The sequence below is a fragment of the Nicotiana tabacum genome, chromosome 10 (genome assembly GCF_000715075.1).
Source record: "Nicotiana tabacum cultivar K326 chromosome 10, ASM71507v2, whole genome shotgun sequence".
Taxonomy (NCBI): domain Eukaryota; kingdom Viridiplantae; phylum Streptophyta; class Magnoliopsida; order Solanales; family Solanaceae; genus Nicotiana; species Nicotiana tabacum.
This window is the reverse complement of record NC_134089.1, coordinates 154,371,137-154,390,327: the sequence shown is the minus strand read 5'-3', so window position 1 is coordinate 154,390,327 and position 19,191 is coordinate 154,371,137. Positions and strand designations below refer to the sequence as shown.

The window sequence follows — 19,191 nt, the reverse complement described above, 5'->3', positions numbered from 1 at the left end:
CCCCCTTTAGGTTTTTGGCGCGAAGAAAAACTGGCGCGGGTTTGTGCATTTTTCTGCTCCTGCTCACAGTGATAGCTCATTGGGTGAATAGAGTAGAGTGATTGCATTCAATGAGCTTGCTAGGGTTTCGTCCTCCTCAATTCTCTGAGGTATGCCTTCCAATCCATCACTATTTTTTCTTTCTTTTTTTTTTTCGCGATTTTTTGAAGTTTTATGCATACTGAAAATTCAATAAGCTATGCCTATACCAAAATCAGAATCTATGCGAAGTTTCAGTTTCAATCACCACTCGCAAGCTCAATAATTTGAAAAGAAATCGAAATAAAGTGAAAAGGGGGATTAATTGACTTGAACAATTGATTGATGTAGGAGGCTGCTTGGCTTCCCGGCTGGCTTCAGCAACATGATGTGGAAATTAAATTATCTGACCAACATGTGGAGGTACTATCTTTAAATTTGTCTCTCTTTTTTTTCTAAATCAAAAAGGCTTATTTGTGGGGTTATTGAAAAATCAAGTAAAAGAAAAGTATCAATATATATATATATATATATATATATATATATATATATATATATATATATATATATATATATATATATATATATATATATATCTTGTGAAAATGATACAAAGTATTATTTTGATAAAAGTTCACGAGCTGAGCTTGCCATCTAGAAGAACAATGCACTGCCTGAAATGTAATATTTTGGGTTAGATTTTTATATTACTGAGAACTTAAGATGGTTGGAACAATACTAAAGCTTTTAGCTTGTACCATATAACTAATGCATAAACATGGAGAAAAATGTAGATGTAGTACCTTTATCAGCATCATGTATTGCACTGTAAACTAAATGATGAACCAACGTGAAAGAAAGAAAGGTGCAAAAGTGAGGTGCAATAAGTTTCAATATTAAGCTGATGGTTTTGATCTTGTTTGCTCTAATAATCATGTTGTGAGGTAAGACAAATTGATTATTTGCTTACAAATTTACTAGAAGTGTATCATTAGTTGTCACTTCATATTTTTTACATGGTCTACAAATTTCTAATTTTCCCAAATAAGACTTGTGTGCCACAGGAAAAATCAACTGGCTCCTTGGTCTATTTGTAGGAATTGATCCAGCAACATAATGCAGTAGCGTCCCATCCACAAACAACACAAGAAGGTGGATATAAGAGTTGCCATCTATTCTTATCCGGAGATGATAGTTCACCACTCAGTTTGGTTCAATCAATTGATAATGTAAGCTGCAGGGAACTCTTGATTTTAATAAATTGCTCGAAAGTTCTTTGCATTTAATGTGAGTTATTTCATGGTGTTAGTTTTAGAGACCTCCCAATTTGTCTTACAATCGGAAACCAAATTGGCCACAACTGGAGTGGAATGGATATAGAGTATTGATATAGGCGACCAAACTAGTCTGCAATTTGTGGTTGAGTTAGATTATTAGATTGATTCATATTCTCCTTCTCTCTTCAAATAAACAAGATAGTGAATGTTGCAGAATTGGTTTTTGGCACCACTTGCATGATGCTTAATCCAACGTGTTACCAATCCAGTCCTTAACTAGCTCTATGTTACTTTGTTTTTTAAGGTGGTTCAATTTCATCTTCATCTGTCATTGGATTGTAGCTCAAAGAACCTGCCAAGTACACTTGAAAATATATCTGAAGCAGAAGCAGAAAGGACTCAGTCCAATCATGCTCTGTCAGTTCAGTGTGTTCAAATCCCGATTATTCCTGAAGGGAAGGCTAAGGAATTGAAAGTGGACAACTTTGCTGCATTAGGCAATGGATCTAATGATATGAACAAAGGGGATGGGCAAGGGGGAAATGTCAGCTTATGCGAAGTCAATCACACGGATGATGCAGTTGAATTGTCGATTGCTGCATCTGAAGCACTGGTTATTCATGAGGTGTTCAAAACTGAATCATTTTCAAAAAGAATTCCGGCTTCAACTGTGTTGGAAGCTGCACTCCAGGTGAAACAAGCACGGCTGGAAGCTTGGAATGAGAGTCATGAAAGCTGTCATTGTGATACTGAGGAGACATCTGAAATTGATTTTCTTTCAGACTCAGAAGATTTGAGAATGGAAGCTGCATTTCAAGATGTGGGGCTATCTGCTAGTGATTCTGCTGATCTGCATTTCCACGACTTAAATGTGTCTTATGTTAAAGATACTCTTGCCTCACAAAATCAAAGACGTAATGGAGAATTCGGAGACGAAGGAGCAGTTCCTCATGGAATAGACATTCTTCAGCCAGGAGATGGCTTTATTAAGCCATACTTAAAAGATATTGAGAGTGAGTTCCAGTTGAAAGAGGATGAAAGATTTGGATCTTTTAGCAATGATGGGCAGAGAAAGCTAACTAGGGATCAGCATTTGGGTTTAGAGATCACCCCTATGGCACGTGGGAATGATCACTTGTCAGATAGTTTGAACCAGGTAACCCCTATTGGTTCAGCTTCAGCAGTGACAAAAATGGGAAACTACTTAATAAAGATAGAACATACCTGAATTTTGGCAAACTGACCTGAATATGCTAGTAAATAATTAATCACACTGCCGTAAGGAGAGTTTCCTATCTTCATGTAGTTTTCCATATCAATGATTGTTCCGTTTCATTTTACTTGGTTGATTTTCTTACTTTTTAGCTATGAATTAGTTTGGGCCTTGACATTATCTTGTTATGTAGATTGTCAATTTTCCTGTCTTGGAAAGACATGCATTTAAAGCATCTATGGATTCACCCTCTGTTAAGAACTATAATGTTGCAGGTAACATATTTTTCGTTGCTTCCTTTGCATTCCATTGGAAGCGTGTTCATATCTGATTATGCATTTCATCCTTACAGGAGAAGGTGATGAATTACTTAAAGTAGTTCCCAAAAGATTCGAAAGTCGTTGGTTTGGTGGTTGGACTTGTTTGAAGGTCAGTACATTCAAGTACATCCCGTATCACCGATTCCTTTGTCAACACTTTTTATGTGACATATTCTATAATTAAAGCAGCGCTTATTTTTTCGTAAATCCAAAGCCTCAGTGATCCTTCATCACTTGAAAGAAGCACAAGTATGCTTAAGAATTGTCTGTTTTGTTGCATAATTTAGTCTCTCTCTCTCTCTCTACATATTCTCCTTGTTATTACCAATGAATGAGTTGATTATTGGCGTTGATACAGATGCAACAGATTAAAGAATACTACTCTGATTCTGTTTCCTAAATTACTAGATTTTATGTCAGTTGCCTTCAATCCATTAGTCAATACTAACATTACTCATATAAATTAGGGTCACACCTCACTGCTGTAGTGATGGTCTAGGACACATCTAGATAGCAAAATTGAGTCTCTTTTTATCTTCTATTTCTTTTTATCCTTACGTTCTCAAATCAGATCACTTTTTGAACCCGATTTTCAGAATCCAATGGAAAAATGAGGGTATGATCATTGGACATGATAACATTGATAAGCATGAAAGACATACAGTAGCGAAAATTTTCTTTTTAATGAAATAAACCATAATAATTTTCTTAGTAGCATAGGAAAAGAAGAGCTTCACTAGTACTAGATGCCATGCCACTGCCAAAAGATATCATAGCAGTGCATGTCCTATCTGAATTTGGGGTTTGCCTTTCAGCATTGCATCTCATCTCTTGGTCTTTCTTTGTTATCTTGCTTTGATTGTTAATTTATCTTCTCTTCACTTTCTGTTCGCTTTTTCTTGATAAGTAAGATCTCTTCACTTGCTGTTCTTACCACTAATAGATTAGGGAAAGAAAGGAAAGAGGAAAACCAGGGAGAAGAGAAGAAAAAGGAGAAACAAAATTTAATTTAGCTTGGCTCAGGGTTCTACTGCACGATATTAATGACAAATTCATTTTTCTTCTTTTTTACGTTCTTTTTTCAATTTTGGACTGTAAAACCTGCTGACACGCTGAGAATTGCCTTGAGTATCCAGTCATTTGAAAGTTAATGCCCAAGGAGTGCTTTCCTTGCTTGTCATGAAGTATGCCTTTTCAAACACATGCAATTATACTGGGTTGTTTTACATAATTTGATGATTAATTAAAGTAAAATTATTTTTCTTAACAGTGGGAGTTTACATTATAGGTGTTAAACGGGTGGGCCGGGCCGGGCCGCTATTTTTTGGACCCATACGGGTTACGGTCCGGGCCGGTTCCGGGTTGGTTCTTAACGGGTTTAACGGGTTCGGGTTCAACCGGGTAAAAATTGAACCGTAAGGGTTACGGGTTGAGGGGGCCGGGCCGGGTTTAGTGTATTTTTAATTTTTTTTTTGGAATTTTGTATAACTATTGTAGGTTATATTAGTACAAAGTATTAACATAAAAAATACAAGGAAGATGAGAAAAAAATGCACTTGTTGCAAGTGCTACATTTATTTCATAATTTAAACTTACAAATTGAAAGATTTACATTTTTAACAACAAGTAATTCAAAGGTTTTGCATTGCCTTAGTACTTCATAATCAATATGAACTGATTGACCTTCTTCTGGAGTGTTAAATTCGGATGGGTTACCATGTGTTAATATATCTCCAAGTTCCTCGTCTTCTGGGCTATCAACATCTTCACGTCCTTGATTTCTTCGTTCCGATCTAATCCAATCTCTGAAACATACTAAAACTTCCAAAACATTGCTTCCCAAAGAGTGACGGGTGTCTCCAAGTTGTTGTCTTGCTTGGCTAAATGCACTCTCCGATGCAACAATAGAAATTGGCACATTCAGCACGTCCCGAGCCATAGCGAAAAGAACAGGAAATTGCTTTCCATTCTCATGCCACCATCCCAACAGTGAAAATTCCTTTGTGCGAGACTCTTTTTGCTTCTGCAAGTAGAATTGAAGTTCATCAATGTTCCTGCTACTGGTTTGAGTGTTAGAAAATGTAGAAAAAATATTAAAACTATCAAGGCCTTCTTCATCATCCACAGTAGCAGAAGTGGTACAGTGCATAGTGGGATTAACATTGCCTACAACACGAGCATCATCATCAATTACATTTGCATAATAATTATATAATTGTTGTAAATAATCATTTAGCTTGTTCATAGAGACATATAAATTTGGGGTTTCAATTGGTCCAATCTCCATATAAGTATATAAAGCATTCATTAATTGGTGACAATCAGACATCTTAATAGAAGGATTTAAAACTGCACCAATTAAGTAAATCGGAGGAATTGGAAAGAAATATTTTTTGAATTTTGCTTGCATTTTTTCAACAACATCCTTATATTTTTATTTATTCTTAAATTCAGAGAGTAGAAAAGAAATTTCAGCTATATGTACTAAAGCCATAGTAACAATAGAGTAATATGCTCCAGAAAACTCAACAGTAGCTGTATAAAATTTATGTAAAAATTTAACATCACTAATGACCTCCCAAGTACTAGTTGTTAACATACGGTTTGGATCAGTACAATGCGCATTAGCAACTTCAGTTATTGGGAATCTATATTTGTGGCAACATTTTAAAAATATATATATGTATAATTCCATCTAGTAACAATTTCGTCTGGCATGAATCTGGGTTTAAGGTTATACTGGACACACTTATTCTTAAATTCATTTATTCTAGATTGTCTATTATTTTCTTGAATAACACCAACTGCTCTTCTAACATGAGTAATCTCAGTTGAAAATAAATCAAGGCCTAACAATTAAATTATAAACATGACATGCACACCTAACATGAAAAATTTGATCAAGAGGTGGTTGCAAATGCAGTTTTAATATTGAAATTGCGGCATTATTGTTAGAAGCATTATCAAAAGACATACACAATACCATTTGCTTTAGATTATAAAATTCAACAACTTCACAAATAGTACTACTTATAAACGCAGCAGTATGACTCTGATCTTCATCATATCTAAAAGCGATAACGTTTTTGCATACAAGTAGTATCATCTATCCAATGACATGTAATTGTCAAATAATCATTTCCATTAACAGCATGGCCAATATCAGAAGTTAGAGAAACTCTAAAAGGAAGGTGGCTAAAAAAATAGCGTATGTATATTTGATATTGTCCATGAAGTCTAAAGATATTAGCTCTATAAGTACTTCTAGGGATACCTTTAAATAAAGGATTGTAAATCCTTTGAATATACATAATAAGATATGATGAAGAAGCAAAAGAAAAAGGTAGACAACCCAAAGCAATCATTTTTGCTAACTTCTCACTATCCTTCATTTTATCATATTTCACTAGACCTCCAGTAGTGGGGTTAATAGTTGTTTGATTTCCATCACCATCAGCGCCCCATTCTATGGGATGCTCAGTTCTCATATGTCTACTAAGCGTCCCAGTCCCCCCTAAATTTCCTCCAGTCAAATGTTTAAAATCACATTTACAAATTTTGCATTTAACTCTATCAGTACCTTCTATTATTTCAAAAAAATTCCAAACCTTCTTTTTCTACGATTAGTAGTCGGAGTCACAGATGGTCTACTACTAGTGGCACGACCACCACTCCTTGTAGCAACTCCAACACTACCAGCTCCAGCACTAGTAGGTGTAGCTGGTATCTCATCTTCCATTCCTATTTCATTATCTTCTATTCCAAAATCTTCTTGTAATTGTTCATAATCTATATCTATATTATCATTAGGCGATGTTTCGGAACATGTGAAAATGATAATGGGTTATTACTATTACTACCAGATGCTGAAGGACTACCTCTTTTTTTATTTTCCCTACCAGTAACTCTTTTACACGTTCTTTTAGCAGCATTAAATATATTGTAAAAATTAAAGTATAAGCTAAAATTAAATATGCAATTAAAATAGTAAATAAGAGAAAGAGTTGGAGAGAGTGCACCGAATTCGACAATAAATTGAGCACTTGATTACGCAATTCCGATGTTACCACGAACAAACATCAAACAAGTATTTCAATTTTGAACTTCAATTGTTCAAACTTCAAATTCCGAATGATAAAACACGATAAATTAAATTCAAGAAAAGAGAGCCAAATAAAATTAGAAGATGAATTGAAGACTTGAAGTCTTGCAAATTGGAGAATGAGAGAAATTGAGATTGAGAAATGAGTATTGAGTGAAGAAATGAAGAAGAGGGGGGGGGGGGGGAGGTATTTTTTAGAGAAGGTTAGTTTTGTAAATTGAAAAAGGGTTAAAAATTTAAAAAAAAGGCTATTTGTGCAATTTTTCCATTGGCCAACGGACCAATTCAAGGTCTGACCATTGCCAACGGTCAGTGGGGCCCACCTATTTCGATAATTTAAAAACAAAACAAAACAAAAAATTCTAGCTGTTGTACCGGGCCGGTTAACCCGGTAAGGGTAACTGTTCATTGGACCGGGTTCAACCGATCCGGTTACCCGTTTTAAAATTCTAAACGGACCAACCCCCTCTACCCCTCCTACCCAGCCCAGCCCCCTTTAACCGGGCCGGGCCAGTTTCGGGTTTAACCGGCCTGGGCCAGTCCGGAACCGGGTCAACCCGGCCCGTTTAACACCTATAGTTTACATTTGCAGGCTATAGTTTATGCTACATATTTTTGAGGGTCATCATTTATTTGAACATGTTCATGTAGATGTCACTTCTTTGTTACGGCCAATGTTTTACATTAGTGTCTTGTCTTTAATATTGTCACCAATCTTGTTATAATGAAGAACTCAGGACTTACATTATAATGGCTGCTTTTATAATGGCATGTTCTCGAAATTCTTATACTGCTATTGCTTGAGTTTGTGGATCTCATTATGTTATTGTTGGATCATACTCCCTAGTTACATTAGTCAGATGTACCTAATCTTCTGTTTTCCTTCTTGTCTTGCTCTGCTCTTTAGAAGGAAGTAAACTCCTCTAATCAAGCCAAATGCAAAGCTATCAAAATTATTCCTGAACCTTTTGTTGGCGAGACAAGTTATTTCTCTGAATCAGCTGACATAGCTCCAGATCAGAGCTCCTTCGTCGCACAAAAACAGGATGAAAGGGTCATCGTTGCTTCTCAATTGAGTATACCTTCTGAAGGTTTATGTAACAAAGGAAAGGAGATGATACTGCTCTCTCAGGACATTGCAAGATCCTCAAATCTATCCTTAGATGATAACCTATGTTCTGTTGTTCCGTGCAGTTTATCGTCTGACCATCTGTCTTCTCCTTCAGCTGCATACAATCATGTAAAGGATGAAAAACAACAGCGCTTTGGTTCCACAACTGAATGCGCTACAAAATTGCAGAAATACTCGGTTCTTGATAATCAGGTGGTTCATGGGAAACAGCTTACCACTCCGAAGATTAATAGAGAAGGGATGCATCTCCCAGTTCACCGAGAAGTAACCTCTCTAAGAACTTATAGCGTACTCCCTAGCAATGGGACTTCTTCAGAGAAAGCGTATTGTTTTGATACATCATTTTCATTGGGAAGAACTGATGTACCAATGCTAAAGCCAGTAGCTCAAATGACAAACAAAAAGGGAAATGGTGATGATACTCCAAGAGACATGAATGAATTCACAGTGGCTATGCCCACAAATACAAGCTCACCCTTTATATTGAACCCTGGATCACGGCGTCGTTTCCAAGTTTCAAAAGCATTTCAACATGATTTTGGGATGGGAAAGGATAGAAAGCAAACAAGAGAAGATCAAGCTAGTATAGAGTGTCCAAAAAGAAAGCGTGTTCGCTTTTCAGAAACTGAAACTGAGATTCAACGGAGGAAGGAGCCTAAAAAGTCACACGTTGCACTAAAATCTCGTTAGTAAATTGTAATTTGGAATTTGACCTAGTGTTTTCCAAAGAGAAAGGACACAAATTCACTTCTTTCTTCACCTTCATTTTTGCAGGTCAGGCGCCCAAAGCTGCTAGAAATTTGGGACTTCCAACTTCACATTTGGAGTCAAGAACTCAGGAACTCAAGAAGCGTCTAACAAATTCTTGTGTTAGAGTTGGTAGAAGATCGATGTTCAAAAATATAGAATTCTTAGTGACAGGATTTTTTAGGCAGCGAGAGAAGAAACTTGAAGACCTAATCAAGAATTATGGTGGCATAGTTCTCTCTGATATCCCCTCTCCTTCAGTTAATAGGGGTCAGAGATGCAAGGGACTTAAGACTCAGGCAGTTCCTGTTGTTCTTTGTTCAAAGAAGGTCGGTCATTTTCTATGCTTTTATTTTGGCATTTCAATTCATATCTACTAAATTAGAACAATGTATTTCTGTTTGCTCTTCATCCCCAGTAAATTGATACTACATCAAGGTTTTACATTGTTCGTATGTAAAACAATGTCCAATGACTTACTACTGCGTCTTGGCTGGTTTAATTGAATGACAGATATAGAGATGGTTACAATAAAGGAGAACTAGATGTCCTCAAACCGAAGAGAGTAATATTAGCAAACAAACCCCTCCCAATCTCATTAAAGTTCCACAAAAGAGTTCCTTCTTTCGTCGCAAATATAATTCTTGTAGATTCAGAGATCTATTTTCTCTCTCTATTGTCAAGCTCTCAGGCACACTCCCCGAGGAGCCTGGGAACAAGGAATTTTAGGTTTCCATGAACACCATTAGAAAGCCCACAGAATTCCGACCACTCCACTGAAATTTTTCCGACGAAGAAGCTGCCACGCGCCACCACGCGCGGCACCTACCGGCAACCTAGTCGCCACGCGCCGGGCGTGTGAGCCCTTTTCCGGCAGGGTTTCAAAAAATTTCTTTTGGACAGCTTCCTCTACTGATAATTCCGACCAAGTCTGTACAATTTTTTCAGATTTTTGACGACTTTTATTTTTTCCGGGGAGCAGGGAACCTCTGTTTAGTCCAGATTTCAGTATCTTTTACATCAACAGCTCAACTGTGATTACCATCAAACACTCCTTATAATTTCCATAACCTGAGCAGCTGGGTGGTACAATATGGGAGACAACCGAATTTATTTCAACGCATGATTCAAATCTTTTGACATCACCAGATGGAATTCCAACAAAGATGTATGGTTCGAATGGGTGGAGAGAAGCAGCAACATGATGAGACGTTCATCCATGGGCAGAAAGGCAATGGAATGGATTTGTTTTGTACTTAAAGAAGCATCGACAGATCAAATGAATTTAGTGAAGCGATGGAAGTACAAGGAACATATGACAGAACATTTCTGTACCAGGAAATTCAACGTTCATGGAAGATTCATGAGCATTCTGTTACTGAAGGGAGAAGGGAGGTCTGTTATTATAATTCCAGAGTTAGCTTTGAATGCAGGTTGGAAAGACATAGCAGCTAAGATAGAAAGATTCATACATCAGACCCCCAAAATGAATCCCACAGCCCCACCTAGAATCACTGTGGACAACTACCCTTATGTCAAAGCAATCAAGGAGAGTAAATGGCAATCCAATACCCTTCGAGAGGCAAAGGTCAGCATAAAGAATGGAGATATCTCTGTTGTGGAACCGACAGGTAGCGAGGATTCTGGTCTACTAAAAAGATGCATTGTCGGGTTTTTTGGGGAAGAAATCAACGAGAGACCCACTTTAGCAGACATAAGGCGATGGGCTTGTGCGTCATGGAACAAAGCATATGGAGTAAACATGTATGAAATGACAGGCAACATGTTTCTTTTTGAATTTCCAAACAGATTCATGGCAGAGCAGATTATGCAAGGAGAATGGAGTTGGAAAAAGTTCAAGCTTCATCTGGAATGGTGGAGTCATACTGCTGGATGCATTCCAAACTCACAAATTGAGGAAACATGCTGGATTAGAGCCATGAGGATTCCTTTACATCTATGGTCACAAAAGATCTTCAAAGAAATAGGAGATCTCTGTGGGGGATGGATAGCTACTGAAGAAGAAACTGATCTCAAAAATCATCTTAAGTGGGCAAGAATTAAAATTGTTGGTGATGGCAGAAAGACTCCCAATGAGGTTGGGATTGAAAGAGACGGTATCAAATTTTTCATTCCAATCTGGGCTGAAAGACAGACAAGATATGAGCTGAAGATGCAAGAAAACGAACAATGTTTTGAAATAGAGAGATATTTGAACAATCTAGTGGGGTGCACCATATTGCAAAACACTGATAAAGGAAAGGCAAATGTGCAACTTACACAAGGTTCGAGTTCGATGAATCAGAGCAGTAAAGCGACAAAAAACGAGCTGAAATCCTATGACTCCGACTTGGCTGCACAAGTCATTTTTAATGATCTCTCGTGTGAGTTTTCTGATGATATTAGGCTGAAGCCTTGTATTGAGGAAATGGGAGGACCTTCTTACCTGGGGGCAAAAGAGTCCACTCCAGGGGACCCAATCCCCAATGAAAACCTTGAAAGTATGCCAAAGGCAACACTTAACAGTTGTAGTCAGCTAGAAGGTGGAGCAGAGATAGCAAGACTGGAACAGAAGGCAGGGGAGCAGAGCACAAACACAAATATGGGGGAAGATCAAGTTGGAAGTGCTTTGGTACAACTAAAACACTTTAGCTCTATCTAAGATTAGGAAATCGAGGAGGTGAATCCTATAGCAGTTCAGCAACACAATCCATTAATGGATAAAGACATGGATGCAACACTATGGGTCCATCAAAATATGATCAAATTGGGGAAAATGTTTGGAGTAGATTTTCAAGGCCATGAAGAAGAAGCATTGGAGTTGTTAATGCAAATTGACAGTTGTAGACAAGTTAGAAGGGTGGAGACAGAGTTGGAGGTGAAGAAACAAAGATTCAAAGGATCATTGGAATTAAAAGGTTTAACTTCGTTTGATGTCAAATTCAAGAGTGACGGGAAAAGGAGTAGGGGAAGAGATCTATCAATCATTTCAATATGAAGATCAAAGTAATTTCCTGGAATGTAAGGGGATTAAACGACAAGAAGAAAAGGGAGATCATAAAAAGTCAAGTGCAGAACTGGAGGGCAGACATTATATGCATGCAAGAGACAAAAGTGGAGGGGGATATCAAGGAAATAGTCAATCAAATATGGGGTGGTAGATGGGTGAGGTATGCAAGATTAGAAGCTAGCGGCACGAGAGGGGGGATTTTGTTATTATGGGATTGCAGAGTATGGAAAAGGGGAGGTGTTATAGACTGGTGCATACACTTTGACTTGCAAGTTCGAGGCTCTTTTACAGAATTTTCAATGTCACATAACAGGAGTGTATGCTCCAAATTGTAGAATAGAAAGGAAAATAGTATGGAGAGAAATTGGTGCAGTGAGGGGATTGATGGAAGGTCCTTGGGCGGTTTGTGGCGATTTTAACGTTACAAGGTACCCTTCTGAAAAACGGGAATGTTCAAGGAGGTCCAAAGCGATGGTGGAATTCTCGGATTTTATAGAAGATATGGAGTTGATAGATCTACGACTTGAAGGAGGCTACTATACTTGGTTCAAAGGGGACAATCATACAGCCGCTTCAAGAATCGATAGATTTCTCATTTCAGAAGAATGGGATGAACGCTTCAGAAACATCAAGCAAACTATCCAACAAAGGTTGATTTCGGACCATTCACCTGTGGTTCTATACTGTGGTGAGTGGGAACAAGCTAAATCATACTTTAAGTTTGAAAATTGGTGGCTGAATGTGGAAGGTTTTGATGACAGAATTAGAGACTGGTGGACATCTTTTGAATTCCCAGGAAGACCAGATTACATTTTAGCTTGCAAGTTAAAAGCTCTCAAGGGCAAGCTAAAAGAATGGAGCAGAGTTTATGAAGGTAATTTGGGACTGCAAAAATCAAAATTGCTAAGTCAACTAGCAGGTTTTGAGACAACACAATAACTAAGAGCGCTGACAGAAGAGGAATCAGTGAGGAAAGCAACTACTCTAATGGAGATTGAGGAACAACTCAAGAATGAAGAAATTGTATGGAGACAAAAATCAAGAGCTCTATGGCTCAAAGAAGGGGACAGGAATACAAAAATTTTCCATCGTACTGCAAATGCACACAAGAGAAACAACAACATTGATCAACTAATGATTCGACAGGAAGTAGTCGAGGATCCAGACAGAATAGAGATTGAGATAACTGAATTCTACAAGGAGTTATACAAAGAACCTGAAGAGTGGAGACCAACGGTCAATTTCGAAAATAGCTCAAGAATTTCTGAATCAGAAAGGGAGTTTTTACAGAGTAACTTTGAGGAACAAGAAGTTTTGACCTGTCTGAAGATGTGTGCAAGTGACAAGGCCCCAGGTCCGGATGGATACACAATGGGTTTTTTCAGGAATTGTTGGGACATTTTGAAGGAAGACATCATGGAGGCCTTCAACAACTTTTATTCTCAGGAGATGTTTGAGAAAAACTTCAATGCAACATATATAGCTTTGATTCCAAAGAAGACAGGTGCGAAAGAATTGAGAGATTTCAGACCAATCAGTCTGATAGGGAGCTTCTACAAATTGCTCTCAAAAGTCTTAACCGAAAGACTTAAGAGGGTGGTAGGGAAAATTGTCGATGCTCAACAAATGACTTTCATCAAAGGAAGACAAATAATAGATGCTGTGTTGATTGCCAACGAAGCTGTGGATTCAAGAATAAAAAAGAAGGAACCTGGAATCTTATGCAAATTAGATATTGAGAAGGCCTATGATCATGTAAATTGGAGCTTCCTACTCAGAATGTTAGAACTAATGGGTTTTGGGCAGAAATGGAATAGATGGATGAAATTTTGCACATCTACTGTAAAATTCTCCATTCTCATAAATGGATCTGCTAAATGTTTTTTCCATTCGCACTGAGGTCTAAGACAAGGTGATCCTTTATCTCCCTTTCTATTCATTATAGCCATGGAATGATTGAACAACATGATCAAAACGGCTAAAGTCAGTGGATGAGTTAAAGGCTTTGAGGTAAACAGGAGTGGGGCAAACAATCTAGAAATCACACATCTCCAATATGCTGATGATACTCTAGTCTTCTGTGATGCCGAAAAGGACCAACTTAGATTCCTAAGAATCATTTTGGTCTTATTTGAGGGAGTCTCAAGATTACACATCAACCGGAGAAAGAGCAATATTTTTCCCATTAATGAAGTTAACAACATGGAGCAACTGACACAGATATTGGGAGGAGAAGTTGGGTCTCTACCAACTGTTTACCTTGGGATGCCTCTTGGTGCAAGATCCAAATCAAAAGAAATCTGGATTTCAGTCATAGAAAAGTGTGAGAAGAAGCTGTCAAGATGGAAATCACAATACCTATCTTTGGGGGGCAGGCTAGTTCTAATCAACTCAGTATTAGACTCACTTCCTACTTATATGATGTCTTTGTTCACAATTCCAGCAGGCATTTTACAGAGATTGGACAAACTACGAAGATCATTCCTTTGGCAAGGTAATAAGGAGAAAAAGGTCTTCCATTTAGTTAAATGGAAGACACTCACAATGGATAAAAAACAAGGTGGTTTAGGAATAAGGAATTTGAAGAATCATAGCAAGGCTCTTAGAATGAAATAGTTATGGAAGTACTCTCAAGAACCCCAATCTTTATGGGGCAAAGTGATCAAAGCAAAGTATGGTGAGGAAAATAACTGGGTGTCAAAAAAAGTCAGAACATCATATGGAGTAAGTGTGTGGAAATCCATCAGAGAACTTTGGCCTATAATGAAGAATCACTCCTCCATAAGAGTGAACAACGGAAGGAACACATCATTCTGGAATGATAATTGGTTAGGAAACGGAAGCTTTAAGGAAAGATACCCCGATATGTTTGGTTTAGCACAAAACCAGCAAAAGACAGTAGCTGATATGAGGAGTCATCAAGGATGGGAAATCGCTCTAAGAAGACAGTTGAATGACTGGGAGATAACAAGATTAGCTGACCTTTACAAAGAGCTGGAAGCATTTAAAGGATTACAGGAAGGTTTTGATTCACTTTGGTGGAAGAGGCATAACAAAGGGATTTACCGGGTGAAGGATGCATATAAGATTTTGAATCATAATAATCAACAGGTGGACCCATGGCCTTGGAAACATATATGGAAAACAAAGATTCCATACAAGGTAGCTTGCTTCACTTGGCTACTAGCAAAGGAGGCGGTATTAACCCAGGATAATCTCATAAAAAAGGGAATTTCTCTGTGCTCAAGTTGTTTTCTGTGCGGGGAAAATGCTGAAACTGTCACACATTTGTTTCTACATTGCAAGATTACAGACTAACTATGGAAAATCTTTATTAGTCTTAGGGGTATTTCATGGTCAATGCCATATAGGCTTAAAGATGTCCTTTATAGCTGGGAAGAAGCTGGAGTTGAAGCAACTAGTAGAGATAGATGGAGGACTGTCCCGGCTTGTATCTGGTGGACAGTTTGGAGGGAAAGGAACAATAGATGTTTTGAAGATAGAAGCAATCCAGTGCAAAAGATCAAACTCAATTGTATTCTTCTTTTTTGTTTTTGGTGCAAACAGATTTACATAGAAGATACATTGACAATCATAGACATACTAGGATCTTACTAGGTCTCGAATTAGAACATCTACTAATCCTCTCCATGTAAATCTGGTTTTCGGTGCAACCTATGTACTGATGTTTTTAATATATACAATAGTTACCAATTCAAAAAAAATAATGAAGCATTATGAAGGCAGGAAGGTTGATACGTCTTGGGCAGAACTTTGTTTTTTCATGTCTAGAGCATTTTGTGGTGACTGTTTAAGTTGTAGAACTTGACTTCCAAATGAATTTGAGCTGTTTTGCTCTTAAGTGAATTAATTGGACCTTGGAGCTTTAGATACTAAAACCACAACTTAGATTTGTATGATTTCCGCTTCTTGTCCTGCTGCCTGTATATTTCCTGTCATTCATTTAAGCTACTATGATCCTTGAATTTACTTGCGACAATCTAAGCTAAATTGTTGTTGTTATTTGATGTTATTGCAGCTGCAAACAATCAAGTTCTTGTATGGATGTGCAGTAAATGCCTTTATGCTTAAACCTAAATGGCTTACTGATTCAATTAGTGAAGGTCACATTTTACCACCAGAAAAGTAAGTTTTCTCCCATGCCCAAGATGGCACCAACAAATTTATGGATTTTTCAGCTATCACCTTTATATAAGTTATATATATGACGGAATGTTCACTTTTTCTGGCAATAATTCTTCTATAGAATCTTGATTTCATGTTGTCATTCTACAATGTATAGTTTAAGCAATCGATAAGGCACTGGTAACAGGAAAAACTATATTCAGTTCTGTAGTATCTATTAACTCTATGCCAAAAACGAAAGTTGTCTTTCCCTCTTTCAGAAGATAACTTTTCTTCCTACTTATCTAGCTTATAGCAGGAGACAATATGCTTCCAGATATTAGGTGTATCTTACTGTCTTTTGTGTCTAAACGTGCTTCTTTGAATGGCTTATAAATGATAACTTGTTAACCCTTTTCCTTTTTTGTGCATCTTCAAAAAATGAGTCATAGTTACCTATAAAAAGTGATTCTTAGGTTCAGTCTTCTTAGGGAGGATATCTGCATAAGAATTCAAAAACATATATATGACGTTGGGGATGGTTGCTACTGCTTAAACACAAGTCAGGTATTGTATTTATGTTTCTGAAAGCTCCAAATTGTTTGCTTAAGGATTAAGAGATGTTAAACTACGGCCCTCAAAGGACTAAATCTACTCAATTTGTTATCCTGAAGCAGTTAAAATCGGTTATTAAGTACTCAATTTCAATGATCATGCTGATTTGATTTATCAGAAAATAAAAAGATCCTGGTGATTTGAAAAATCTTCTGCATGCATGTTCCTTTTCTTTTTCTGTTAGTTCTATATATTTGCTAATGTTAATGTTATGTGATGGTTCTTTTCCTTATTCCATAAGAAAAGTATGATGAAGGGTGTTAGACTGCACAAGTTACATTTTCCTTTTGAGTAGTTCCAATAGTTGATTCTGGTTACTTGCTTATTCATGATCAGTTGCATCTTAACTTTTTCAGGTACATGGCTGTTAAAAAATGTGTTGGCAAACTGTGTGTTTCTGTCGAAAGTTTAGTAAAAAGCAATAGTCATAGCCCTATCTTTGACAATCTAGGCATCATGCTTCACGGTGAAAAGAATTTCTGCACTGACATGGCCAAAATTATCAAGGTAGTTATGTTTTTTAAGTCAATCAACAACTTTGCTGTCTTCTCTATTTTCTTGCAATTCTCTTGCTCAGTAGCTCTTACTTCACCATTTTTCTTGTACTATATCAAGTGCCAGGTTTCCTAAAACATAAAACAATAAGAGCAAAATGAAAAATAAAAGAGAAAATTATTCAGGTCTCTGTTGATAATAAGTCCATAACAGAAACCAAGTAGGGCAAAGTTCTCTTATGGTTGTGTTCAATAATCTGAGAATTTCTGTGTCCAAGTTGGCACCAAGAAAAGAGAGAAAAGAATATTTTGATTACTGTACTGTCTCTGAAAGATAAATTCATTGCTCGGGAGCTTTAGATTCCCGTCAAATTATCATGTTTTTCCATTTTGATTCAAGCGCCACAGCATCTCTGTTGATCAAATGTAGGGTCAAACCGTCAAACAGAACTTTCTTCTGACCAAAAAGACGTCTCTAAGCTCAAAGACCTGAACAAACAACATAAAAGAATATCAAATATTGATCTAATAGACACATGTAATAGGTGATAGTTTTTCTTAGATACATTATTCTTACTTATCTTAAGTATACTTCATTAGGTTTTGTGAATGATATGCTTTTACTTTGGTCCTGATTCCTTAGGGAGTTAATATTATAATTGCTAACACATAAGAAATTAAAAATAAAAAATTGATCAAACCCAATTGGGTGATTCTGCTAAAAGAAGTTGATTTATGTTTCGCTCAACCCCAGCTCACTAAAATCTTCTATGGGCCCCTACTTTTTACCCGTGGAAAAATTAGAGGACACGGCTTGATGTGAACTGATCGCTGTCAAAATTTTGCCAGAATCTAATATATCGCTTCCCACATCCTTGAAATAATCTGGAAATTTTGTTCTTTTAGCTTAGTCTATTGCTATTACTGCTTGTACAATTAGTTATTTATATGACTTCAATATCAATGAAGTGATCCTTATCAAGAATAACATTACAAAATTTCCTCTTGCTTGTCTTTGTTGGTCTTTAGTTTCTCAGTCAAATCCATGTGATAGTGTTCCTAGAGAGGCTATGTTGTTGTCATTCAAGCTTTCATGTTATGATACCCCTTTTTCTTCTTTCTGGGTCCCTCAGCATGGTGGTGGGCAAGTTTTCAAAACGCTTCTGGAGTTGGTTCAAAATCGTGACGATGAGAAGATTGTAACGGGAGTCATTGTTACTGAAAATGAGCGTAGCGCATCACGTCACCTGAAGCACTGCGCCTCGGAGGGGAAAATACCAATTACGGTTAGTTAGACCCTTCTTCAATTGCCTAGTTTTGCTGGTTAATTGAAATATTTAGCTAAAGTATCCACTTAAGCTCTAACTTGCATAAAAGTGAGGTATTGAGGGGCCTTGATGCTGATGGTTTGTAGAATTTTAATCTCTTCTTTTCAGCTCTACATTCCCACCTACACTTTTTTTTCTTTCACTTTTATGCAGTCAGCTTACTGGATCATAAGGAGTTTACATCTCGGAAAGCTCCTTCCCTTGAAAGAGAAGACGAAATCCTGCAAGTTACCAACTCTCAAGCTTCCAAATTTCCCTGATACTCTAGGTCTAAGTCAAGAAATATAAATGCTCTTCTTTGTGGGCACGTATTAGTGTTGTGCCAGAAGTTACTTAGTACAACCCCTATGAAGAGAAACTTCACGTTATCACCTCGCATGGGTTACTTCATTTCTTGACATATGAAACCCAGGTTCGCTCGGATGCTAAGTAGCTGTTGATGGTGTAGCAGCTTAATGTCTGCTCCTCCTTGAGGTGTACATAATTTATCCTCAGGAGTATGTGTTGATATTTGTTTATAGGCGCAAGATTAGTTCAAAAACATTAATTTAGGCAGATGGGCTGAGGCACAAGACAAGAACAGTGATCGGTGCTCAAGACAGATATTTTCATCCTAGCTTCTTTGAAGGGATATGCTGTATGTTGTATGCTGAAGACCAATCAAATATGTTAAGTTATATGTTGTTGTAAGTCATCCTCCTGGATTATGCTGTTTCTGCTGTAAGAAGCCTATATTACTACATGTACATGTTCTGTTTGGAAAATGTACTATTCCCGAAGATAAATAAAAAGTTCATTTTAAGTCTAAAA

The 19,191-nt window shown here is 37.2% G+C and overlaps 1 protein-coding gene across 2 annotated transcripts; it reads left to right on the top strand.

Moving 5' to 3' along the window:
• LOC107807960 (uncharacterized) lies at positions 1-19,191 on the top strand. 2 transcript variants are annotated; one of them, XM_075223417.1, is made up of 12 exons: positions 1-149; positions 370-441; positions 1,116-1,247; positions 1,600-2,451; positions 2,702-2,783; positions 2,861-2,937; positions 7,841-8,747; positions 8,837-9,138; positions 15,859-15,965; positions 16,916-17,066; positions 18,187-18,339; positions 18,535-19,191. In XM_075223417.1, exons 1-12 carry the CDS (start codon positions 111-113, stop codon positions 18,667-18,669), a joined length of 3,009 nt encoding a protein of 1,002 aa, XP_075079518.1. In that variant the 5' UTR covers positions 1-110; the 3' UTR covers positions 18,670-19,191. The 2 variants fall into 2 exon arrangements, with proteins under 2 accessions (XP_075079518.1, XP_075079517.1); XM_075223416.1 differs by having other exon boundaries at positions 7,838-8,747.

Coding starts and splice junctions, on each gene's coding strand:
- LOC107807960 (XM_075223416.1), top strand. CDS start 111: ATGAGCTTGCTAGGGTTTCGTCCTCCTCAATTCTCTGAG. Junction 2,452..2,701: donor TGTCAGATAGTTTGAACCAG/GTAACCCCTATT, acceptor CTTGTTATGTAG/ATTGTCAATTTTCCTGTCTT. Junction 8,748..8,836: donor ACACGTTGCACTAAAATCTC/GTTAGTAAATTG, acceptor TCATTTTTGCAG/GTCAGGCGCCCAAAGCTGCT.